This window comes from Artemia sp. Qi Xiang Cuo, chromosome 14 (assembly GCF_049724085.1).
Source record: "Artemia sp. Qi Xiang Cuo chromosome 14, ASM4972408v1, whole genome shotgun sequence".
Lineage (NCBI taxonomy): Eukaryota > Metazoa > Arthropoda > Branchiopoda > Anostraca > Artemiidae > Artemia > Artemia sp. Qi Xiang Cuo.
Window position 1 is genome coordinate 17372003 of NC_142807.1, and position 27986 is coordinate 17399988.

General features: G+C 35.1%; 1 protein-coding gene across 1 annotated transcript in view; it reads left to right on the top strand.

Annotated features, from left to right (window-relative positions):
* The first annotated feature begins 229 nt into the window (after positions 1-229).
* The window catches only part of LOC148944218 (AKT-interacting protein-like), a 54175-nt gene continuing 26418 nt past the window's right edge, over positions 230-27986 (top strand). The window contains exons 1-3 of the mRNA XM_089099695.1: positions 230-263; positions 17871-18132; positions 20186-20250. Of these exons, the coding sequence (XP_088955821.1) occupies positions 17936-18132; positions 20186-20250 (262 nt within the window). The 5' untranslated portion in view covers positions 230-263; positions 17871-17935. The remainder of the gene's footprint in view (positions 264-17870; positions 18133-20185; positions 20251-27986) is intronic.

A 27986-nucleotide genomic window follows, 5' to 3' on the forward strand; every position in this document is an offset into this window, starting at 1 on the left:
TGAAGCACAATAAATAAATTATTAATCGCAATAGGTTCCAATAAATTCTGTCGAACGTAATTCAATAATTGAAATTGTCTACTTAATGCTAAAAACCACAGAAATCAGGTGTAATTAGCTTGTTGAACGTGGGTCTTGTGTTGTGAGAAGTGCTGACCTCTATTTAAGCTGACACTAACATAAAAGATCAGATCCACGTAAGATTACCCATATAGGATGAATTGTCAGTCAATTTTCTCTTTGGATAAATACAAATACAAAGGGTATAAAAATTAAATTGACGAGGCTTTATTTAACTTATTAAATGACAGGAATTATAAAAATTATATTGACTAATTGATCTTATTAAGGGACAGGAATTAGACTAATCTGTGATCTTTCTGAAGGAATATTTGATTTTGGAGTAAATGTCAGTTTCATGGATTTTAACAGACTTGGAAAGGTGTTGAACTAGGCTAGGTAAATCAGGCTAGGCTATGCTTCAGGAATGGATTTAGGCTAGCATTTCTCAGGTAGGCAATAGTCCAAATTATCCTAGAGTCTGAACTAAATAAATTTTGTTAAATTGAAAATAAAACACAATTGGGACTGTTAAGAAGGAATATGTTCAGAAAACCTTTATTACTTTATAATATGCTGAAAAATTATAGTTAACATATTTTAAGGGGGTTTCTGTTGACTTTACCCACAGGCCCTCCCAATATTCAAATATATAGTCCCAGTTAGGCTATATAGGCTATTTGACATATATTTTGCCATATGTACTTCTTGTTTCAACTCATAGACCACTTGTAAATTGAACAAATGCTGATGAAATCAAGAAATGAAAAACACATGGCCTAGAAGATATATAATTTAGGCTTTATCTTTGCAGTTTAGGAGCTATGGTGATTGAATAGGCTATAGGCCTGGAAGGGATATACACTTTTTGACTATTAGAAAAAATTAGTTTATAAGCTAACATAAAATGGTACAATCCAATCTCCTTATAATTAAAAATATCTTTGCCATCTAGTTGAAAAATTTTGCCCATCCCTGTAGGAGAAATCTATAGGCCTATTTGCCTACTAGTTGACAAGAAACATTCCCCCAGAAAAACTTTTATTTTCCAACCAGTTGACTAATAACTTCTCCCCAGCAACACTTAAGTTTGCCAACTAGCTGGAAAGAAACATTGTCCCAGAAAACCATTCATTTTCCAACTTGTTGACTAGGCTTATTCCCAGCAACACTTAACTTTGCCAACTAGCTGGAAACAAACAATACTCCAGAAAACAATTTATATTCTAACTAGTTGACTAAAGTCCTCAACAAAACTTTATTTTTTCAATAGGCTTTCATCCTGGCTTATTTATTAATGGCCGGCTACTTGAAACTGTGAGTGCACACATCTCTAAGAATAGAAGGGTATATTAGTCAAATTTCCAAATATGGTAAAATTTCAGTTTAGCAGTACTTCTCAAAAAACATGGTAGGCTAATAAAATAAAAATAACAATGTTCTTGTTTCATGCTCTTTTTCAATATATTAGTTGTTATCCAGACAACAAAGCAACCCTCCCTCCCTGATGATTCCATCAATATATACAAAACTAAAAGAAAATTCCAAAAAGTGGATGACAATTTGCTAGATCTTTTCCATAGAAATTGCCTACAGATTGTTCTGGATACCTGCCTGAAAGACCATATTTCAAATAGCAGGCTGTACAAAAAATGTGGCTCAATCCTGCTTTCTAGGGCTATAATGAAAGAAAGGTTGAGATGGCTAGGACACATTCTTCAGCTGAAGGATGACATATTGCTAAAAAGTTTTTGTTGGAAAATGTATTGTTTTGTGGGACAAAGTTTGTTTCCAGCTATTTGGCAAAATTAAGTTTTGCTGGCAAGGAGTTATTAGTCAACTAGTTGGAAAATGAAAGTTTTGCTGAGGCAAAAGTTATTAGTCAACTTGTTCGCAAATTTAAGTGTTGCTGGGGAGAAGTTATTAGTCTACTAGTTGGAAAATGGAAGTTTTGCTGGGGCAAGAAGCTATTAGTCAACTAGTTGGAAAGATTAAGTTTTTCTGGGGAGAAGTTATTAGTCAACTAGTTGGAAAAATTAAGTTTTGCCTACAGATTGTTCTGGGTACCTGGCTGACAGACCATATTTCAAACAGTAGGCTGCACAAAAAATGTGGTTCAATCCTGCTTTCTAGGGCTATAATGAAAGAAAGGTTGAGATGGTTAGGGCACGTTCAGCAGATGAAAAATAACAAATTGCCAAAATATTTCCTTTTTGACCAACTGTCTAGGTCTAAAAGGAAAGCAGGTTGTCCTTGTCTGGGATGAGAGTATGTCAAAGAAAGATTTAAAGGAAATGGGAACTTCATAGGAGGGGAGAAGTTACTAGTTGGAAAATGAATTGTTTTCTGGGACAATGTTTGTTTCCAGCTAGTTGGCAAAATTAAGTTTTGCTGGGGAGAAGTTATTAGTCAACTAGTTAGAAAATGAAAGTTTTGCTGGGGCAACATTTATTGTCAACTAGTAGGCAAATTTAAGTGTTTCTGTGAAGAAGTTATTAGTCAACTAGTTGAAAAATGAAAGATTTGCTGGGGCAACATTTATTGTCAACTAGTTGGCAAATTTAAGTGTTGCTGTGGAGAATTTATTAGTCAACTAGTTGAAAAATTAAGTTTTGCTGGAGATAAGTTATTAGTCAACTAGTTGGAAGATGAATGTTTTGCTAGGACAAATTTTAATGTCTAACTATTTGGCAAATTTAAGTGTTTCTGAGGAGAAGCTATTAGTCAACTAGTTGGAAAAATTAAGTTTTGCTGGGGAGAAGTTATTAGTCAACTAGTTGGAAAAGGAAAGTTTTGCTGGGGCAACATTTACTGTCAACTAGTTGGCAAATATAGATTTCTCCTATATGGATAGGCCAAATTTTCCAACTAGATGACTAAAATGTTTTAATTATAAGGAGATTGGATAGTACCATTCTATATAAGCTTATAAAGTATTTTTTTCCAATAGTCAAAGGGTGGAGTCCCACCCGGAAGTGCTCTCAAAATTGTTGGTAACAACTGATATGAGCAGTTCCTCAGAAAGAATCCTGTTAATAAAATAGTGTCTTCACATTCTGGTAAATGTGTAGTTGACAACATAATTCAGCTAGCCTACAATAAAAGGAAATGCATCTCTTGATGCTTTTTTGTGCTCTTTCATAGTTCAATTATTGCTTCTGGGGGGGGGGGCTACATTTTGAGCATTAAGGGTTCAAAACAGCCCATAGTAACCCACATTATTCATACAATTGACAAGGGATAGAATCATTGACCATGATTGCAGTTCTACCACTGAGTCAACCACAAGAAAATTGTTGTGTGACTTTGTCCATGTAAACTGATTTATTTGGCAATGTCTGAAATAGGGCTATATTGTCTTTGGAACAGAGTTCATTATCATACTGAATTTTCTTAGTGTTGTGTCCATAAATGTTTGACAAAAAACTCTTAGCTTATTCATTTTTGAGCCTGCTGTGGTGTGTCCATGGCTTTTTTACTTACAGCTATACAAAGAAGGCTATAGCTGGGATGAGAGTTCTTGCCCTTTGATCAAATCACACATTTTACACAGGCCAACTGGGAAGGGGATTGTTTTTTGTTAATTCTTTTGATCCTGCATAGTATGAGTTTATATTACCAATTCATGTGTATTGAGCATGTTTTACCAAGCTATTACCACTGATTCTAAACTAAACCTCTCCCCAGACAATTACCCCCCCCCCCCCCCCCATATGTAAAATTGAGCAGCCAAGGGGAAGTATAACAAATAAAAAGAATGAATAAAAAAAGGAATTTTGGAATATTCTACCTATATTCCAGAATATGTGCCATTGAATAACCTATGCTATTTATTTTTATTTCTTTTAATTTGCTTTTTTGGGGGGATTGAGTTTCATAGCAGGATAAGATTAAAAGAATAAAATTAAATCCTATAAAATATTCTGTAGCCTACCTATATTTTGGATTAATGATAGAATATTCCAGAATCATTTTATTTGTTTTACTCTCCCTTTGGCTTCTCAATTTTATGTGTGTGGAGGATTTTTTTTTTGGGGGGGGGGGATCAGCTAGACACTCATCACTACCTTTTTCTTATTTCTAGGGGTTGGAAGAATTTATATTTGACAGGTCTAGGGTAGGAACATGAGTTTCAAGCATTGTTTGGCTCATAGAATTTTCATTTCCAAACACTAAATTAAACACTAGCTTACTCACTTGATTTTTGTCCTAGAAAATTTATTTTTGGTTCTACCTTTAAGGCGCCATTATTATGCATCAAATATCTTTGATTTGCCAACAACATGCCTCAAAACACTATTAATACACAGAAATGTTATGAAATGTGTCCACAGAAAAATTGAATTTGTAATCTGTATATTGGTCATTGTACATATTTGTGAGGGAGTAATGACCTCTTGAGCATAAACCCAGCTTGTTGGATTGTTTCTTTTTTTGGAGAATGTTCACCTGCAGCTGTCAAGCAGAGTCATTGCAAAGAGGTTCCAGGGCACTAAGGGAAGAGTAATCCCTCTGTAGCTCAACCTATGCTCATGCTTTCCTTCCTTTCCCACAGAAGTAAAATTGCATGCTAGTCCTTTGAGACCCATTCTGTGGGCCATACTAGAGAGAAAAGCATCTGAAGGCAAAGCAGCATCAGTGCTGCTTCATTCTCAAGGAAGTCAGCTGAATTCCACATATTCCTGCAGCTCTATTGTTTTTCTAATACATTGTTGCTGACTGGATGTCTGTTACCATGAAGGGAGTTTCACTTTCATCTGTTGGTGGTTCTCAAGTGCTAACTGTAAAGGCTTGCAAGATCCTCATCAGTCTGCATGACAACATTGGCATTTAGGAGATTAGAGAAGTATCTCTCTGTTTATTTAAATGAGCAGTCTCATCATTGAGTTGATGGCAATCTACAGATACAACTGATCTAAGCAAAGGAGCTTGGTCCTCTGTAAGATCACAGAGATATTTGTAATGGCTGCTGATATCATTTTATGCAGCAGCATCCTCCAGATCATTTGCCTTCCTTTCTAGAAAACAGGAAAAGGCCTACAAGTTTTTCTTCTTTGGAATAGTAAGAGAGAAAACTCAAGGAATCAGGCAGCTAATTAAGTCCAATATATGCAATGGTTTGTTCTTCTAATGCTTGTCTTTTAATATAATTCAAACTGAGACATGAAATAAAATTATTCTGTTTAAAATTTTCAGGAATTACTCTAGTTTCAATTGACTAATCGCATTCCTTGTTAAAACCCTAAAAGAATTACTGCATTTTATATAATTATATCTATGTGCTTTTTATATTCTTAAAAATACTATTTTGATCTTCATATGTAAGATGATTTGCTTCTACATTGTTGTTCAAAAATGCATTTTTTTCATAAAAATTTATTTTATTTTGAAAACTATGTTTTTTTTTAAATTACCAATTTCCTTTCAAATGAGCCATTAAACAGCTCTCTATGATTTTTCAGTACCCTGCTAGTTGCAGAGAAAAAGAAAGAAAAAAAAGATGCCATGAATGCAGAATGTTGTAGTTCAAGCAATTTTCTTGTTTTTCAAGCAAATAGATTTTTCTTGTTATTCAAGCCAAGGGACAGTAAGTTTCATTTGTAGGAGTTTCTGCCAAGGCAGTTCTGATAGTGTACTTCTTGTTTTGACCTGACACTATCTTTAGGAGATTATGATGTCTTTTATCAATCTTGTACATGAAATACAGTTTTTTGTAATTACAAAACAGGAAAAAGCCTATGACTTTTTCAAAAGTTCGAAACATTGTACATTCTCAGTGCATACAAACAGCTCCTTCCATTTACTCTGTCATTGGCGAGTCTGTATATATTTGTCAGTCACTGAATAATGGTGTGAATTTGTATTATTCATAATTGCAAAAGCAGAAAGAAACTTGGTAAGCCAGCAAAGTGGTTTGTGACTATCCCATTTCACAGGTATGACTTAACTGATTGGCTTTAATAAGATTTTTAAAAAGGGGATTGGGGGCTAATTAAATTTGTAAAAATAAGGAAATAGTGGAAAGACCTGAACTGAAAAACTGGCTGCAAGGACTTTCCCTTTGAACAATTTATAAGATTTGTTATATGCACACATGCATATAACAAAGCAATATTTAAGAATAATGAAATTGAGAGACATCCCTATCAAGGAAAATAAACTAGAAAAAAATCATTCTAGTTTTAGTAGTTTAAATATTTGATTATCTCCTTTTTTGAACAAAGGAGCAAATTTTTAAAAACTTGTGTTTGATTATCTCCTTAATGAGCTCCTCAGTACTACAGACAATAAAAATCAAATTAATATCAATAAACATATGTGAAAAAAGGAAGTGACTATATTTAATATAGCTTCAAGTCTGCATTCATGCCCACCATGTAATTTCCCTTTGAGAAAAAATTGATAACACTTTGGAACTGAAATATCAATGCAAAGCACCAAATTTCATAATCAAATGTCATCATGTTATGGCATTGTTCAAATACACAACAATGTTCAACTGAAATTAAATAATCAATCATAGCAAAAAACATACAACAAGTAATAATATAAATGAATGAATAGATCTGAAAGCAAGTAATGCTTAGATTGAATATGAAAATCAAGCTTAAAAAAAAATATATATTTTCCTACTGAAGTATAAATGAAAATTAAAATAAACAGGAATTAAATAAACAATCAATGCAAATCAACATACAATAGATATTAATGTAAATTAATAAATAAGTCTTTAAACGAGTGAAACTTAAATTGAATATGCAAATCAAGCTTGAAACAAACAAAAATTACTACACACTAGAATTCAGGTATCACCTCCTTCTCTCACTGTAAAAGTCTAAAACTTACTGCGTCATTGGTGCTTTACTGAAAACCAATTATATGACAAATATTTTCTTTTGTACTTAATATTGAAAATAAACATTAAAATTATAGTAAAATTTTGAACCGATGAGCTTTCAGCAATTAATATCATTATACATCAAATATTCAGTTTAATTTATTAGCTCTTTTAAAAGTTGTTCAAGACAATTCATGGTTCAAGATTCATGGTTTTTCAAGACTGATTGACTCATGGTTCAATGAATATATTCGTGGGTAAACTATCATTGGTGCTTGCATGGTTTTTTTCATCAATTCACTTATAATATCCTTGCAGATAATGTCTGCTAGTGCCCATTTTATTTTACTTGCAATTTCTCTATCGATTACCACAGTATTTTTAGATAGGTAACAGTTTTGACAAATAAACATGATATATTGCATGAAATTGCAGGGGTACATTTGTCTTATTTTTCCCTGTTGTTGAATGGTAATAGTAGGACCAATGAATAGGACCATAAATGAATAAATAGATCTTAAAGCAAGTAATGCTTAGATTGAATATGAAAATCAAGCTCAAAACAAAAAAAAAATATTTTTCTAATGAAGTATAAATGAAACTTGAACAGAAATTAAATAAACAATCAATTTAAACAAATTTTCATTAGATATTAATGTAAATTAATAAATAAATCTTAAAACGAGTGAGACTTAAATTGAATATATGCAAATCAAGCTTGAAACAAACAAAAATCACTACAAACAAGAGTTTGGGTATCACCTCTTTCTCTCACTGTAAAAGTCTAAAACCTAATGCATCATTTGCGCTTTACTGAAAACCCACTTTATGACAAATATTTTATTTTGTACTAAATATTGAAAATAAACATTAAAATTATAGTAACATTTTGAACTGATGAGCTTTCAGCAATTAATATCATTATACATCAAATATTCAGTTTAATTTGTTAGCTCTTTTTAAAGTTGTTCAAGACAAATATAGTTTCACTACAAACAAGTATTTGGGTACTGCCTCCTTCCTTAACTGTAAATAAATACCAAAAGCCTACTGCATCATTGGCGCTTAACTGAAAACGAATTATATTACAAATATTTTCTTTTCCAGTTCTTACAGCATTGAAAATAAAAATGAAATTACAGTGAGATAAATTCTTCAGCAGATGGATCTTTCAACAATTAATATCATTATACATCAAATATTCAATTTGATGTTTTTTTTATACTTTCCAAGACTGTTCAAGACGTATATAGTTTTCAGTAAAGTGCAAATGACGCAGTAGGTTTAGACTTTTACAGTGAGAGAAGGAGGTGATACCCAAACTCTTGTTTGTAGTGATTTTTGTTCGTTTCAAGTTTGATTTGCATATTCAAAGTTTCAGTTGTTTTATGATTTATTTATTAATTTACATTAATATCTATTGCATGTTTGTTTGCATTGATTGTTTATTTAATTTCTGTTTGTTTTAAGTTTCATTTATACTTCAATAGGAAAATACTTTTTTTTTCGTTTTAAGCTTGATTTTCATATTCAACCTAAGCATTACTCACTTTAAGATCTATTTATTTATTTATATTATTACTTGTTGTATGTTTTTTACTATGATTGTTTATTTAACTTCTGTTCGTTTTAGGTTTCGTTTATTCATTAATAGTAATTTCTGGTCGTTTTGAGTTTGAATTTTAATAGGTATTTGATTCTGCTGATTTTAAGTTTAAAATGGACTTACTTTTCTTTGAAAAACTTATTTTTCGGAAAGTTTTTTTTTAATTAATTTTTTTCGTTTTTGATTGCAAAAAGTTTCAAGTTTTTAAAAATTCCTTATTTAAAAATCAAACTTAAAAAAAAATCAAATGTTCATCAAAATTTCAAAACTGGTATTTAACAAAATGGCTATCTCAAAATTTTTATTGGATGGGTTTGGGGAAAAGGGCGTGGGGGGGGGGGGGCTAATTAACCTTTGGTCTCTTTGACTCTTTAAAAGTGAACAAGAACTTTCTATTTTCAATCATATGAGCACTCTCTGAAGTTTATACAAGCATCCCTTCTATAAGAACCATATACATCCCCAGAATAAAATTTACAACGCCTGTCCCTGGGCCCTGGGGGGTTGTTAGCCCTGGAGTTTTAATATCTGATGGTTGATTTATTTTTAACAAAATAGTCACCTAAATTTTTATCGGATGGGTTAATCCATCCAATAAACCCTAAGGCGTAGAGGGCGGCAGGGCCTAGTTGCCCTTCGATATTTTTTTACTCTGAAAAAATGAACTACAACTTTCAATTTCCATTCAAATGAACCCTCTCTGAAGTTTATGCGAGCATCCCTTTTATAAGAACCACATAAGACCCCAAGACTTAGCTTACAATGCCTGCCCCCTGGGGCCTGGTGGGTTGTGTTGACGCTGGAGTTTTTGTTATCTGACCTTTGAACTATTTTGAAAAAAAAAGCTCTCTCAAAGTTCTTATCAAAAGGGTTTGAGAAAATTGGACGTGGCAGGGGGGGCTAGTTGGCCTCTAATTTCTTTTAATTCTTAAAAAGTGAACGAGAACTTTCAATTTCCAATCATATGAGCCCTCTCTGAAGTTTATACGAGCATCCCTTCCATAAGAACCATACTTGGCCCCAGAACATTACTTACAACGCCTGCCCCGGGCCCTTGGGGCTTGCGTTGACTAAGGAGGTTTTCTCATCTGACCTTTGAACTATTTTTTACGAAATGGCCATACATAAAGGAGTTTTGTTATATGATTTTTGAAATATTTTTAACAAAATTGCTACCTCAAATTTTTCATCAGATGTATTTTGGGAAAAAGGGCTTGGGGGGGGGTTAGTTGCCCTCCGATCACTTTTGACTCTTAAAAAGGGCACTAGAACTCTCGATTTCCAGTCGAATGAGCCCCCTTTGAAGATTATATGACGACCCCTTCTACATGAGGTGCCTCTGAGGAAAAATAAATGGAGTGTGGGGGAGGCTAGCTGCCCTCCAATCACTTTTGACTCTTAAAAAGTGAATTACAACTTTCAATTTCCAATCAAATGAGCCCTCTATGAAGTTTATATGAGCATCCCTTCCATAGCAACAGAATATGCCCCCAGGGTATAACTTACAACGCCTACTCTTGGGCCCTGGGGGGCTGTGTTGACACTGGAGTTTTTGTTATCTGAACTTTGAACTATTTATAAAAAAAATGTCTATCTCAAAATGCATCAATATCTGATGCATTTAGGACGTGGAGGGGGGGGGGCGGGGCTCGTTGCCCTCCAATCTCTTTTGACTCTTAAAAAGTGAACAAGAACTTTCAATTGCCAATCAAATGGGCCCTCTCCGAAGTTTATACAAGCATCCCTTCCATAAGAACTATATATGCCCCTAGAGCATTACTCATAACGCCTGCTTCCAGGCCCTGGGGTGTTGTATTGACACAGGAATTTTTCTTATATGACCTTTGAACTATTTTTAATGAAATGGCTATTATAAAAAATTCATAGGATGGGCTTGGGGAAAAAAGAGTCTGTGTGTTGGGGAGCTAGTTGCCCTTGGATATCTTCTTACTCTTAAAAATTGAACTAGAAGTTTCAATTTCCAATCAAATGAGCTCTCTCCAGTCAAATCAAGCATTCCTTTCATAAGAACCATATACGCCCCCAGGACAACACTTACAACGCCTATCCCCTGGGCCCTGAGGGGAGTTTTTGTTATCTAATTTTTAAACTATTTCCAAAAAACTGGCTGTCTCAAAATTCATAGCGGATGGGTTCGGGGAAAAAAGGGTGCGGGGGGGGGAGGCTAGTTGCCCCTAACTCTATTGACTCTTAAAAAGTAAACTAGAACTTTCAATTTCCAATCAAATGAGCCCTCTATGAAGTTTATACGAGCATCCCTTTGATAAGCACCATACATGCCTTTAGGGTGTAACTTAGAACGCGTTCCCCTGGGCCCCGGGGGGTTGTATTGACACCAGATTTTTTCTTATCCTATCTTTGAACTATTATTAACAAAATGTCTATCTCAAAGTTTTCAACTTTCAATTTCCAATCAAATGAGCCCTCCCTGAATTTTTTACCAGCATCCCTTTTATAAGAACCATATATGCCCCAGGGCATAACTTACAATGCCTGCCCTTGGGCCCTGGGGGGTTGTGATGACACCTGAGTTTTTGTTATCTGACTTTTGAGCAATTTTTAACTTAATGGCTATCTTAAAATTTTTATTGGATTCGTTTGGAGAAAAAGTGGAAGGGGGGGGGGCTAGTTGCCCTCCAATCTCTTTTTACTCTTCAAATGTGAACTAAAGCTTTCAATTTCCAATCACATGAGTCCTCAGTTAATTCGAGCATCCCTTCCATAAGACCCATATATGCCCCCAGGGCATAACTTACAATGCCGGCCCCTGGGGGGTTTTGTTGACACCAGGATTTTTGTTGTATGATCTTTGAACTATTTTTAACAAAATAGCTATCTCAAAATTTTAATTGGATGCATTTGGGAAAAAAGGTTTTTATTTTTTTTTGGGGGGGGGGGAAGCTGGTTACCCTCCTATATCTTTTGACGCTTAAAAAGTGAACCAGAACTTTCAATTTCCAATCAAATGAACCCTCTCTGAAGTTTATACGAGCATTCCATAAGAACCATATATGCCCCCAGGGCATAACTTATAACCCTTGCCGTTAAGACTGTGGGGGGAGTGTCCTGCTGAAACATGTAATTTCCAGAACTTTCAACGACGTTGAATAAAATGGCTGTATCAAAATTTTAGATTGGATATGTTTCGGGAAATGGTGGGTTTGGAAGGGGTGTTAGTTGCCTTCCAGTCAGTTTTGAATATTAAAAAGGGCATTAGTCATTTAAATTTCCAATTAAAGGAGCCCTTTCTGAAGTTTCTATGACAACGCTTTCTATAAAAACCTTATATACCCCCAGGGCATAACTTACGACCCTTACCCTGAGGGCTGTGGGGGATTGTTATCCTCATAACCTAATTTCCTGAATTTTTGACTATGTTGAACAAAATGGCTATCTCAAAATTGTGATTGGATGTGTTTGGGGAAAAGGTGGGCGTGAGATGGGGGTTAGTTACCGTCCTATCACTTTCAACTATTAAAAAGGGCACTAGCCCTTTGAATTTCCAATTGAATGAGCCTTTTTTGAAGTTTCTACAGCAAAGCTTTCTATAGAAACCTTATCCCCAGGGGATAAATTACAAATGAAACTCAGAGAGGAAAGAAAATAACAAAAAGAAAAATAAAATAAAAAAAAGGTGAAAAAATGAGGATTTTTGTCAGCCAGTAGTGAACTATGAAGAAGAAGAAATAAGCAAATATTTCGACAAGGACCGCCGCCGAGTCATCCTCAGTGCTAAACAAAAAAGAAAGAGAAGAAAAAGATAGGCTACCAACGAAAATCGAACCTTTTGTCGAATGCTTCAAACACCACAAAATCTCACTATCAGCCAAGAGCCTAGCCAACTATACCTGCACACAGAGCATAGAAATCGACATCTATCATCTCATAATTGAACTCCTAGAGTCAAAAGATCTACTGAAAAATATATGAAAATATCTAATAATCATGAGGCAATCAAGCCAGTAGCTCTGTAGCCCACAGAGTGAAGCAAAAGGAAAAGGGCTAAATAGTATCACTGAAAAGCCCGCCTGGTGTTTAATAGAAGAAGAAGAACCTTTCGAGGTTTACTTGCCAACATCAGAACAGAAACTAAATAAGAACCAGGTTGGAATCAATGAAAAAGAAGTCTACCAAGATGATTGGGCAATAATCCTTTGTCTTGCCATAGCTTTGGCTGGCCTACAAATTTGTTCATCATTTGATTCAAATAGGTTCTCTCAAGTTATACTGGGTGAAAATATTGATCGAGTCCTTCAAAATTAAACTGTCGTAAATTGGGCTTAATGAAATATCACCAGTATCTCTATTTATTGCTAAATTTCGGTTCATGTATTTTTTTTTATCTCAATTACCTCTTTAAAAGTTTGTGGTAGGCCATTTACAGTAGATATTAAGGATGCCTCGTCAATGTATTCACTCGTCAAAGTAGATATTAAGGTGGTCTCAGAATGTATTTATGATAACTTACAACCCTTGCGCTGAGGGCTGTGGGGGAATGTCCTCCTCAAAAACATAATTCCTATCTGGAAATCAACTGCGCTGAACAAAATGGCGATCTCAAAATTTTAATTGGCTGTGTTTGGGGAACTGGTTGGCGTGGAAGGGGAGTTAGTTGCCTTCCAATCACTTTTGATCCTTAAAAAGGGAACTAGAACTCTCGATTTTCAATCAAATGAGCCCCCTTTGAAGTTTCTACTACGACTCCTTCCATATGAACTGCCTCTGGGAAAAAAAAAAAAAAAATAATAATAAAACATTGGAGCCGTATGACCTTTACTATAGGCAATGCTATAACATTGCCTCTGATTTCTGGTTGTTTTGAGTTTGAGTTATTGTAGGCTTCTATTTCTATTGATGTTAAGTTTAATATAGACTTTACTTTTCTTAAAATAAAACTTTTTTTAATAAAGTTTTCATAGTATATATATATATATATATATATATATATATATATATATATATATATATATATATATATATATATATATATATATATATATATATATATATATATATATATATATATATATATATATATATATATTTATTTATTTTTATTTATTTATTACCCGTCAAAAAAAGGTACAAAAGACGGAGTATCACTAAAAAAGAAAAAAACACACACAAAATAAATTACAACACATTACATACAATCGAACAAATAACAAAGACGAGAAACAAAAACTCAATTATACACTGCACTGCAGGTACGTAAGAAATTTTACTTTTTAAACTCCCAAGTACTGAAGAAACATAAGCAATATGATTGATATCTTTAATTCAACTAACCTAACTTACAGCAAAATAATTTATAACTTCAATTCATAATCAACGGACTCAATCAACTAGTCTAAATATGATACGAGACCGTAAAAAGACTAAATATGATAAGAGATATGCAAATAAAATTAAATGGACAGGGAGTTACTGCCTTAGCAAACGGTACCAAGGGTGGGAAGAGACTTTCTCGTTGTACCGTTTAATTTGTTCAATTATAGCTACCGTTGGGTCCGCAATTTTAAAATTTTTAACAAAGCGCAAATTTCTTGTCCACGGCGGGAGCCGCAACAAGAACTTCGCATACTTAAAAAACGTGGATCTGAGCTTTCTTTTCTCTGGCTCGGGAAAAATTCTCCAAAACGGGCTTATATACAGGAAATGGGAAGGAAATATTGCGTTATAAAGTTGAGCAAGAAATAAATGGTTGAAACCAATTTTAGATGAGACTACTCTACTGTAAGTAAAAGTCAGGCGTCTACGGAGATGACCAATAAGAAGGGAGCGGGTAGTTTTTAGATCCCTTCCAATTGATAAACCAAGGTAAATAATTTTCGAGACAGGGGCTACAGACAGTTCTCCCAGCCTCAGAGACGAGACCTTTTCTTGGCGCCAGTTGAACTGAAGAATATCCGACTTCTGTGGGTTAAATTCAAGACCAATGCGACTGTAATTTGATTGTAGTGTGGAGAAGGTGGTCTCTGTACCTGCGACTGTGCGGCTGGGGTTCAGAATGTCATCGGCGTAAGCTATCATTGTAATATATATATAATCACCACATACAAACAGCTCCTCTCATTTGATCTGTCATCAACAGTCCAATTACCCTGGAACACATATTTTCACAGAAACTTTCTCAAAATGCCTTTGAAACCAACTCAAGACTTAGGTTTTTTAAAAACCTACTTGTAATTCCTAAAAACATATAACATTGCACTACTTATTACCGATTTTCATATATTAATTGGAATAAATTAATTTAAAATTAAATTCTTTAAAATTTAGTGTTACAATGTTGAAGCAAAGTTTTGCATTCAAGAGAAATCTGACTTGTCTACCCATGAAAAAAAATCAAATGTTGCTTATGTTTATAGTTGCTTAAATGTTTTCTGGAGCACTTGCATCTTGGTCCAGGTTTTTATAATGGTTGAGATAGGGAAAGATCATACTGTCTATTATTTATATACAGTGGTTTGAACAATAAGAGACAAAGTTCAAAGAATCAAGCAGCTAAGTAAGTCAAATATTGTATCATACCTTAAAAGAGTTTACCAATGATAATACTACCATTAAACCTAAGGCTACTGCTATTATTTACTGCTATGTTTCAGTTACTATTATCTACCATTTGTGCTTTATTATAAAACTTTGTAAAAGATGCTTTTATTATAATACTTTTCATTTGCTATATGTATTGGTTTGTTCTTTACTAGGCATCACACATCTTTATAACCATGATATCTATGTCTACATTTACATTGAACTATACAGATACTTTGTATAATTTCAGCTATATCTAATGAAACTTGCATAGTCCCCATTTATAATGAGCTGTATTGATCCTTTATGTAAATGATATACAAAAATGCGGTTTTTGTAAAAAATTGATTCTATTCTAAAAACTGTTTTTTTAATTACAAAAGGCACTAGATGTAGAAATTTTCTTTCAAATGAGCCATTAAATAGCTCTTTATGATTTATTAATAAAAAAAAAAAAAACTCTTTATGAGTAGCAACGAAAAAAAAAACCCAGAAAGAATAAAAGATGCCATTGATGCAGCATATTCTGCTTGGAGCCACTTTTTTGTTTTTCAAGCCAATGAATTTTCCTTGTTATTCAAACCAAGGGACAGTTAGATTCTTATATAGGGGTATCGGACAAGGCAGTTCCAATAGTGTGCTCCTTTTTTTGATCTGACTCTAGTTTTAAGAGTTATGGGCCATTGTATTTCTTAGTATTTCTTACAGACATGATTGTCTCGTACTAGGTTGCTAGCTACTGCTGCAACCCAGAAAGAACTTCTCGTCTCTCTGAATTAGCCTGTTGCAGACAGTGTTGAGGCTATCGTTGGCCAACATACTTCCTATAATATATGGAGCACATGTACATATAATACACATAAATAGGAATAAAAATATATGAAAACATTAAGAACTTGCAGAAAAAAGGCCTTAGCTTATTTACCCTGCAAAATTAAACTCACAATTACAACAACTAAACTGGACAACTAGTCTCAAATTTGTATTTTGTCTCATGGCATTTTTGGGGATAAAAAAAACAGGTCCAAATAGTCAAACAATATTCCAATTTGTGACTTAAAGTACCAAGGACATCAAAAATGAATTCTGATTCTTTGAATTGGCTAAGTGGAAACTTACACAACTGTATACATATTAAAAAATTAGAAAAACCTGGGAACTCAATTTTTAATTAAACAACCTGCACATGCAGCTAGGTAGTTTTGTGCTTAGTAGGCACCAAGTTCGAACATAAGGAATGTGTGTGAAATATCAGCAGACAATGAGCAGCAAAAAAATGTATCATCAGGTTGCTCTAGAAACTAAATTTCCTGGTTGTTACAGCAAAAGACTAACACTGCCATGAATATAAGCTTTGCAGTAATACGGATATTGCTAAATTATTCAACATAACAAACTTTAAATCATTAGTTAATGGACTTACCTACAAATACATCTTATTAGAAAGACCAATTAGGCTATCTATTTCTGTTATATTTATCCCTTTAGTTGACAATGGACATACTGATCAAACCCTTATTTTCTTCTGATTTAAAAATATCAGTTTTATTTCTTTTTTTTTACATATTCACACTAGTCTATATTTGTTCAATAGCCTGACTGAGCATAACAGTTGTACTAATCTATTGATTATTGCATTGCTTGATGATCAGCTGTTGATAAATTGGTGTTACAACTGTTGTGTTGGGCTTGTTTGTAAACTAGAAAATTTTCTGCTAATTTCTTTTCACCATTCAAGTGTGTCAACAAAAGAGAGAATTTACACACACACACAAAAAAATATTAATAGCTATATAACAACCAAAAGAAAATAATAAAAATCCGGTTTTCAGGTATGAATATACTGAAAATGGAGAGATTTTCAAAAAAAAAAAAAAAATTCAAAATAATAAAAAATATTTTCAATTTATGTCCTTGGTACTTTAAATTTGAACTGCAAATCTTAAAGTTTTAGTTTTGAAGACAACATGCTTCTAAAGTTTACTATAAAAACATTATTTTTACATGGCCACACAATGATATATATTCACAGAAAAAAACAGAACTTCTAATCCACAAATTATTCAGTTAAAGCTGAAAAATTATGACCATCTTAGCTGCATACTGTAACCACTTGCCTAAGCAAGTGTTTTTCCAGATAGAAGCCTTTTATTGTAAATAGAGTTGAGCCTCTAAGGAAAGACTAGAAGTAGGGCTTCAGTCTGTTAATTTCTGAACACAAGGAACATAAAGCTAGAGTGTTTTTGAACTATGAACATTCTTTTAAGTGACGTTTTAAGTGATATTAAAATTTCCAAAATTGAATAATAAATTAGGTAATTAGAGTGCATGAAAGTGGAGGTAAGTCTTGGAACCAGTGCTCATGCCCTATAGCCTACCTATCTAAATTTTGACAAAAAGTTTTACCTTAATTTTGGGTTTTCAGTCTCTTAATTTAAGTCTCAAATGTAATATATTCTATAGAAGACAACCACTAGAATACAAAGAACTGCAGTTGGGAACCAGATAATGAAGACATGTATATCATTGGAAGTGCTTGGAAAAGTTCTAACGTGGGTTTCAAATTATTCAGGTATGGGTATGGAAGCCATTCCCCACACAATTTGTTTGAAGCTCCCTAGCTAAATTCTTTGATGTCCCTCATCCAATCACTAAGCTAGAAGTGGGATATTCTCCCATAAGATTGCTCCAAAGAACCCCTCCCATTGGAAAAATCCTCTGACTCCCCACTTTCTTTCTTGGAACTTGCTTACAAAGACTAAAATTGATTTTAAGTTTGAAATAAAGTATATTTTTTTTTATTTATAGGTTTGATCATGGCGAAAGACTGAATATCGATACATTTCTTCAACCATTGAATTCTTGTTTATCAAATGGCAGAAGTGGAGAAGTCACAGTTTGTCAGAACTTCCAGTGGAAGAAGCTCTCTTAGAAAGCTGCTGCCACCTATTCCATCGTCAGCTCAAGCTCAACCACTTCATCGGAGACAGTCAATTGGTGCCACTGTTGGACAAAGAAATGTTTCAAACTTAGACAAAATTTTTGAGGAATATCGGTTGCTTGAACAATAGTATGTACATTACACCCTCCTCCTAGACATCAAAAGCATAAAACATTGCCTAAAAAGCTCATATAAAAGTCCACTTATTCATGTTTAATCCAAGGAATAGTTTATGTTTATATGCGTTGTTTGGCTATTTTTGTGTTTTGAGTAAATTTTTGTCCTTTGAGGGGAGGGAATAATTGGTCTGACCAATGATGTCATATACAGATATTTCCCAATTTCTAACATTATTGTTAATTGGGACCTTGCAGTTATGAATATCTTCAAAAGATACTAAAAAAAATACTTCAAAATATCAATGCATTCAGCACTTTATTGTTATCTTTCCCCTTTTCTCTCCTTTTATGCCAAACTTATTACTCTATTGACTTATTACCAAACAGTGACTGCTTGATGGCAAGTGTTTTTTTTTTTTTTTTTTTTTTTTAATCGTATTCCAATTTATATCTTATTATATGTAATATTGAAATCAATTCTCAATTTACTTGCAAACCTGTAGGTTCCTCTTAAAGTATTCTGTATAATGTCTCCAAAGGTGTCTAAATATTTTTTGACATGTAGTGTTTGGATGTAGTACTTTTCAGAGTGATATATGCAGTATTCTGAAAGGAAAGCTCTTTTAGATGTCCATATCCTAATTTTGAATAATTTTGAATTGCCCCAAGATTGTGTCAGGGAAAAGACAGTTTCACGATTTAGCTATTTATGGGCAATTCTGAATTTTAAAAATGTTCAAGATTTGTATCAGGCAAAAAGACGTAAGACTAGCTATTTATGTGTAATGTCCAATAAAAAGTTCTGCACAAGCTCTTGAACAGGTAATGAAAACAACCTATATTAATTGACGACCAGGGGAAACTTTTTTTTACAGGCTGACAAACTTTTTTTGGTATGTGTGTACTTGCCATAAACCTATATAATATAAGTTTATTCCCTTGAAGTGAAACATATTGATCAAGAAAGATTTGGTTTAAACGAATGTAAAGCTAAATGGAAAACAGTTGACTAAGCTAGACTTTTTCTACTTGAAAAAAAAAACAAAATAACACAGCAATGTTTCCAGACCAAATAACTGTTTCAGAAATTGGCAGACCAATCTCCCAATGCTTTTTTCATCATTGCAAATCGACTTAAACTTAAAAACTTTGCATGCTGTCCAATGGTCTGCGTTGTGCAGATACCGATCTCCTGATTCGATGCCTTCGGCCAGGAGTGCAATGCATGGTTGGGGGCAAATCATCCGACATCTCCCGTCCCGTGTTCCCCCCCCCCCCCCAAATTTCTCCAGGTACCCATTTAGAGCTGGGTCGACTCTGGCCAAGCAACTGTTTTTTTTTATACACGGGCATGCCAATCTTCCAATTTGTCTCGTAATTATTATAAAGCTATTTGCTATTACTATAATTCTATTTCCCTGTTGCTTCGTTTAGTGTGTATTATTCAAGAAAGAATGGTTTAAACGAATGAAAAGGTGATGAGAAAACTGTCAGCAAGACTTTTATACGTAAAAAAGAGTTATGTATTTTTCAGGCCAAGCAACTGTTTTTTTTACAACTGCTTACTTTACAACAACTTGCTTAGGCTCTCCATAGAAGTCCAAACAAGAAGAAGAAGAAGGAATAATATAGACTAAAATGTAGACTAACATAGCATAGAACAATGTGGAATAATAAATTCATTCGTGGTGGCATTGTTTTCTAACTGGAATTTAGGGGAAGAAGGTCGTACCCTGATGCCTATGATCTTCTTTTATTTTCATATTGTTTTTTTTTGGGGGGGGGGGTTATCAGCTCCCTCGGGTCTTTTGGCTCTGCAGTCAGGTGCTAGTTTATTTTTATTCTTCTTCCTCTTTTCTAGAATCGTGCATTTTTGTTGGTGTTTTCCTTCTTGTGATAAATTATATATATTTAATTCTACCTCTCTGTCTGGCTTGGTTTTGAGTTGATGAGTATGAGGTGTGCTGTGTTGGTTCAATAGAACATCATCTGCAGACTGACAGACCCGTCTTCCATTGTACCTATACTTATAATAAATATATTGATTCTCTTTCCTCTTGTAGCAAGCGCTTGATTGACCAGAAAATTCCTGGCTTGTATGTAATTCCGTCTTCAAGAAGTCTATATGGTAAGTCGTCTGTTGTTTCGGTAAATCAATATCTTAAGGCCAACTCTGCAACTGTTACCTGATTTCTAGAGTAAACCTTGCTAAGCCAGGGAGCTAAGTATTTGCGCTTCGCATTTCGAAGTCCCCAAAATTTACTGGGTTAATAAAGATCTAGGGCTTAAGAGGTTGGCACCATAAACCATAAGACACCATAAAACTTAAAAAACAGGTGGGGAAAATGAAATTTAGTGACTTGTCATTTCTTTTATACTGGCGAACGGACTTTTGCTTTGTTTCATGTTTAAACCTAATGAAGATTCATGCGCTAATGATGATCTATAGCTTAAAGGCTTGATACCAAAGAACATGGAGCCCTGAAAGAAAAATCAAATTCAGTGAATTGTCAAGCCTTTTGTGCTGGAGAACAACATTTGGCTTTATTTCCTTTTTAGATTCAATGATTACCTGTGAATTAATGAAGGCCTAGGTCTTGGAGATTGGTGGTTGACGTAAAAAAATTTGAAAACTGGAAGGGAATAATGTATATGTAATTATCAGGCATTTTATACTAGGGAACAGGATTTGGCTTTATTTTCTGTTTAACTTCGTTGAATGGGCATATTTAAATTATATTTTTTAAATTGGTTTTGAATCTTTTCCATTTCTTTTTACCTGGAAAATAGAAATTGCTGCTAAGAAATCACGAAACAAACTTACTACGAAAAACTGAGCTGTAGAACAAAACTGCTTACATTTGTATTTTAGTATAAAAGGCTGCGTTTGGATACTTTTTAAACATTAACAGTCTAATCAGTCTCAAAGAATCTATGCGCGCCGAAAGGGGGAGGAAGAATTCGGACATTTTCTGCCCCCAAATTTTGAGGCTTTTACATTTTCCATAAATCTTCCAGATCGTTTGCTTGTCAACATTTTAAACTAAGTCATTGAAAGATACATGAAACAGTTCGTGGTACCATAATGTAAGTAAGGAGCAACTTGAGCGAATAGTAACCAAAGCTTCGAAAAAAAGGGATTTTGATAAGAATTAAAAGAAACATCAATTAAAACATCAAAAGAAATGGCTGTTTATGATGATTCCAGATATATGAAATTCATTTAAGTTTAATGCTACCCATCAAAAGTTACGAGCCTGGGAAGATTTGCATGATTTCCGAGAAAGGGGGTAAACACCTCCAAAAAGTCAAGCGATCTTTATGAAAATCCCACCATTAGATAAAGCATACCAGATAACTCTCCTGTAGCGGTTTCAACCTCTTATCTACAAAAATGCGGAATATCGCTTTGTTTTTTTTTGTTTTGTTTTTTTTTAGAAGAAAAATCAGGGTGTGTGTTTATTTGTCTTTCTCAGGGGTGGTTGTATCGAACCAATTGCCGTAGGAAATCGAAAGAGGATTCATTGGAATGGAAATTAAAGTTCTATTGCCCTTTTTAATTGACCAAAAAGATTATACCGTCGGAAAGTGGCTTTTTTTGTCATTTTGTAACGCCAAACTGCCCAAAAGAATACCAAGTTGCTATCGATCGAAAATTCTTAAAAAGCCAGTCAATTTAAAAGTATATAATCTATATATTGAGCTTCCCAGTTGCAGAGGGAGTAATGCCGCAGGGTGGCGCAAAACCGTTACTGAAACAGTCATCTACTCCATACAAAATAATTGCTTAAAATGGTTATTTATCCTACTCCTTTTTAATTAATTTGATTCACTTGATTTGTCATGAAATTATATTTTGTGATGCATAATGGCGCATCAGCTATGTATAGTGGGTCATTATGTGAGCTGGGGAGGGGGGCAAATCACTAAAGGAGTGCGTTTCGATGCCCAAGTTTTCTAAGTCTCCATGAGCCGTCAGACAAACATAGAAACGGCTTTGTGGGGGGGGGAGGAATTAATCTCTCATTTCCTTTCATTTTGACTTTGCCTTATTAAGGGCACTGCACTACTGCAGGGGTGGTAACTCCCTTCTTATTGCACAAACATTTTTCTGACATTTATTTAAACCTTCATTGAACTAAACTGATTTGCTTCATATTCCATAAAATTATACAGAATGATATGTATGTGCTCATCAGCCATTATGAAGTAGGAGTGGTGGGTCATATTGTAGGTTAGAGGCGGGGGGGGGGGGGGCTGATGCCTCAAAGAGTGTATTTTAATTCTGAAATATCCTAACTCTCATTGAACCTTCAGGTTCAATATAGAATGAATTTTGTGGCGGGGGACTGGATAGAAATTGATATTTAATCCCTATTTATTACCAGGAATATTTTTGGTCTTCGTCTTTATTATTGGTGCTACGGGGGGGGGGGGGGGGTATTGCACCCACCCCCCACCCCCATTGTGACAATATTTTTCTATTTAGCGTAACATATTAGAAAAGGCAAGGCGGGGCATCACGAGCCTCACCAGGAAATTCTTTGGGGAGGGGGAGGGGAAGTGCTACCAGTATCTTTGTTTTCCGAAATTTTAAGTGATAATTTTTCCCTTTCCCTGCTTATGTAGAATGTTTTAATATATTCAAACATATTCATAGACTGTATTTACATCACATAACCATACGGTAGAGGTTGCGATGGCTTCAGCCCCGTAGAAGACCAAAAGTCACGCAGAATATCCATCCGTATGAATAATAATATCCCTTTTGTCCCACCTGAAATTATGTAGTAAAAATATTATTAAAGGCTTATTCAACAAAACAACTGTTTACCGAAAACTTTGATTATATATTAGTCTAAAATTTTAATTACAACCCAACATTTTAACTCTTGAGCTGAAAAACTTGAAAAACGCGACGGTACTTATCAGTTTACAATTATAGATATATACAATTTAACAGCAAGAAATCGGGGGTTTATGGGGCCGGTACCCAACATCATATCTTGGTTAAGCCTTGGGAATGATTTTTAAAACTATCAGAAATTAAATAAAGAAAACAAGTTTTTTTCAACTGAAAGTAAGGAGCAACATTAAAACTTAAAACAGAAAGAATTTATTCCGTATATAGGGGGGGGGGGGGAGCGTGTCCCCTTCTCAAGCCCTTGGTCTTAATGCTAAAGTTTGACTTTTGTTTCAATTCTTTAAGAACGACTGCTGAAATATAAGGGCCATTGGATTGGAATAAAAACCTTTTTTAAAGTCTAAAAACTTTAGCGTAACGAGCGAAGGATTGAGGAGGAGGCAGCCCCCTCGAATACGGAATAATTTTTGTTCGTTTTAAGGTTTTATGTTACTCCTTACTTTCAGGTGAAAAAAAATTTGTTTTTCTATTATCTGTTTTCAAAGTTACGTATTCCCTATAGGCTGATTAAATACAAGCAAAAAAAATAAATAAAAGGGTTTTATTCTTAGATTGTCTAATATTGAAATTTGATGTTATTAGCTCTTAAACAAAAAATTTTAAGTTGTAATTTTAAATTTTAAGTGAATTAACCAAAGCTGTTTAAAATAAATTGCTATCTTTTCTATAATCAAAATTGGTATCATTGGTGAAAACAGGTTTAGATGATGACAATTCCACCAACAACATGGAAAGATGTTACCTTGAATCGGTCGATGCAAGTCATTTACAAAGAAGAACAAAAGTAAAGGATCAAGAGCCAATCCGTGTGTAACTCCAAAAAATGTATCACCGGTATTTGATAAATAACCATGCAAAATTGCATGCTGGCTTCCATCTGGTCGAAAACTCTTCAAACTGGAAAAATGTTTTTCCCGGATTCTATACATGGGAGCTTTAGATTGGAAAAGATCATGGCTAACTGCGTCGAAAATATTCATAAAATCTTGAAAAATTGCATCTACTTTATAATTATCGTTCAACCCGTTATTAATATTAGCAATGAAATAGCTTTATGGTTGCTCCATCATCCTTTTCTTCCTAAAACAAAATTAGGTTTCACTTGCTAATTTACGATTTATACATCCTGAGGGTAGATCAAGTTTACTGCTCTTTATTTTTTGCATGTAAATTTTCTAATAACATGGATTGATAAAAGAAAGAAACAAATATTTGGCTATTGAATATACAAGTTCCTCACTTGCTCCAGAATTAAAGGGGCTTTCATATGCGTATGTACTTAGACCTACATCTATAGACATCTGTCTGTCCACAAACGGACAACCCGGCAGCTCCCGTTCACATGCAAAATTCGGTGCTTAGCTGCAACAAGCTGCAGTTCTAGGGTCTAGAACTCCATGTCTATGATTTCGGATTCTACCAATCAGGAGGCTAATTGGGCTGCTGTAGTTATCATCTGCGCCTAAAAAGGTGCATGGCCAGGCATGCATGTTTAGGCATGGAAATGTTACTGCTCTTGCATGTTATTGCTGCTCAAAGGCACTTTCAATATTCAGTTGCCAAATTTTTTTTGTAGTATTCTTGTTAAAATATTGTTACTAAATACTAAGACTAATCTAAAAACTATACTTAGTAAAATATGGTTAAAACCGTAAATAAATTTTCTTTGTCACCTTTCTCCATTGTTTTATTTTAACGGAGTCAGAAAGTGAACAGCTTCTCAAAACTTGTACCGCTTTTAAAAACGCATTTGAATTATGGAGTTCCGCTATTCATGTGGATTACGGCCATATAGGTAAATTTTCAGGTATGTGCCTCAGAAGGGAACTAGCTACAAATAAAGTTTCCTGTTTTCAGTTATGGTATGTGTATGCTATGGGTATGGGTATATGATATATGCTATTATTATGGGTATATGCTGTGTTATGGGTATGTATTATGGTATTATAGTATGTGTATGCGATTTCAGTTGAGTTTTCAGTATGTGTAAAAGAAAGCATTGATTATCAGCATCTGCTAATAAAAATAAAGAATTTGCTTTTCGATCCTATAAAAAAACACATCTGGTCAAAAATGGCCGTAACAATTTTAGACCGAGGAGGTTTGAGCCTTTTCTATTACGCTCACGATTTTTGCATTATCTCCCTTGAGTGTTAAAGTTGGTTAATACCATAAAAGTTTCTTCTGCTCCAGAAGAGAATCCAGTATATCATTTTGGCAACGCTGGTGCGATCACGTCTCTGAGCTATTCCTTGCGAAATAATATTGTTACAACGGAAAAAGCTACCGATTTGGGGTGAATCAAATATCAATCGACTCCCTAAAATTCAGTGAATCGACTGTGATAAAAATCCCGACTGCAAACCTCCATCTCGTCTCATTCCTGGATTTTTCATTTCAAACAAAATGGCTACTCCGCTGAGCAGTGTTGTCAGAGACTGATTTTTGAACTTTTGAAGGTGTGCCCGAATTTTACAGTGCAGTGTTGCCACGTGCTGTAGTGAATGTACAAAAGTCCAAAGCCCTCAAAAAAAAGACGGCAGTGCCGATTTCCCGAATAAGTAAGCAGAAGAGGGGAGGTTTCTTGTTGCAAGTGCCGTCGTACCTGCTGGGAGTGGGGTCTCCCTTAAACTGCGGGGAATAGGTAGCAGGAACCTACGCTTCCCTTGCTTATCGGCGCTGAATATGGCACAGACAAATTTACATCTCAACCCAATCCTGAACTTTCTCCAGTCAAACAGAAAGCTGGATCTAGCGTTGCTGTCGAAAATGACTTGCGATTTCTTCGAGTTAACAGCATTACGCGACGCTAAATTGGAGCTCATTCAGATAACATTCCCTGCAAGAGCCTCTCAAGCTACGAAAAGCCGAACAAAAGATTCAGCGACATCAAAAATCCTGGATTTGCTAGCTGAATGTGACCGGAACAACATCCGACTTCCAACTTTTGTCATCACTCATCCTTCCCAAGTCTCACAGGTCCCCGAGAGCAATTTCTCTATCCTGCTAGGAGAAATACGGGATCTGAAGAGCACTATGTCCGTGGTCAAGCAGTATACGACTGGTGTTAAATTGACTGCCTCCCCAGACATTGGCGCTACAGCAGCAGCAAACAACAAGCAACCAATTTGGACTGTAATCGTCGAAGACGCTCAATGTATGGACCCCTGACTAGACTACAAACATTTGGTCAACTGCAGTCTGAAGATGGCATACAAGGGGTCGGGCAATTGAGAAATAATAAGCTTCAAGTCAAATTCAGTGACGTTGTAAAAGCCAAAGCTTTTTGTAGTGAGGCCCCTAGCGTCCTTTCCGCAAAATTGCCAAGTGGCAGCCAAAACAGCATAAAGTGCAAACTGAGGGAAGAAAAATCGTTTGGCATAATAAGAGGACTTTCCGTTGATGTGGATGCTAATGAACTGGTAAAGCAAAATCCAGGCCTTGTAGAGGAAGCTCTCCGCTTCGGACAAAGCGAAACGGTCAGACTGACTTTCAAAAATAAACTGACCATGAACTTTGCCATGTCTAACGAAATCAAGCTTGGATACGACTTTTTACGGGCAACGAAGTACAAAGAGGCCCCAAGAAGATGTTTCAGATGTCAAAGCTACGACCATCTCATTGAAAACTGCAAGAACAGTCCCAGATGCTCTAGATGTGCTGGACCTCACACTAGTAACAAAGACACGCCATGCAACGAAGACCCAAAATGCCTTTCTTGCGAAGGATCTCATGTCTGCTTCAGCCTAACATGCCCTAAAATAAGAGAGATTCTGAAAAACAAGAGTAAGCAATGAATAGGTCTCTTAAAGCTCTTAGTCTGAAAATCAATGGTTGTCACAATAAAGAAAAGGCCATAGACAATCTTCTCCAGATTTATAACGTAATGTTTATCCAGGAGCATATGCTTTCTGGACTGAATTCAAATTTATTAAATAGATACCGGTATCACGATGTCTTCATTCAGCTCACAAGATCAACAGCTGGGCGTCCGTTTGGAGGCCTGGAAATATACACTAGGAAGGAACTATCGCCTAAGCCTTCGATTAGATGCAGTAATCCATTATGTGTCTCTGCTGAGGGAATCAAGTTCATCGATGTATACATGCCCACTAGCTACAATAATGCTGTTTCTCTAGCAAAATTATCAAAAGCAGCAGATGCCCTTGGACGACATTTGGAGTGTATTGAGCAATGTGGGAGTAAGTGGCTAAAAGCAGGTAGCCTCAACTGTGACCCTACCAAGGACTATATCCTGTCTGATATCTTTCTAAACTGCCTCCCAACCTCTTACAATATCTGGCCGAAGTCCCTGGATTTTGCGTACACCCATACTAGTGGTCATACGTCAAATATTGACCATGTACTTTCGTCCACATCCATCCGTGGTCTCCCAGTTACAGTATGTACTGACGATCCGATTAGTGACCATGCCGGAATTTCGTTCCACCTGCATTCAGCACAGAGCACTAATAACGCCTGTTCCAGAAGGTGGGTCTACAAGGAAAACTGGCAAAAGTATAATATTGCTCTATATATTGCCACTGTCGCTTCGGTCCTTAGTTGCATAAAAGTACCGTTTCATCTACTATGTACTGGTCATTCCAACATGGCAGCCTCTTATTGAACTCAACACTTACTATCATCAAGTTATCCACGCTCTGAAAGCTGCCGAATCGAAAGCGGTTCCTACAAGAAGAGTCGAAATTGGGACAGAGAAACCGATGTGGTCTGAATCCATCGAACTCCAGACGGCTAAACGACGTGCTAAAATGTGGCTAAACATTTGGATTGCTTGCGGAAGACCGTTACGCGGGACTGTATTCGAGCTGAAACGGATTACAAAACGCAAATATAAAGCTGAGATGAAAATGTACCGTATTATCGGGCAACAGTTCACTGAGAACAAGAAATCATGGCAAAGTCTAATTAGACCGGAC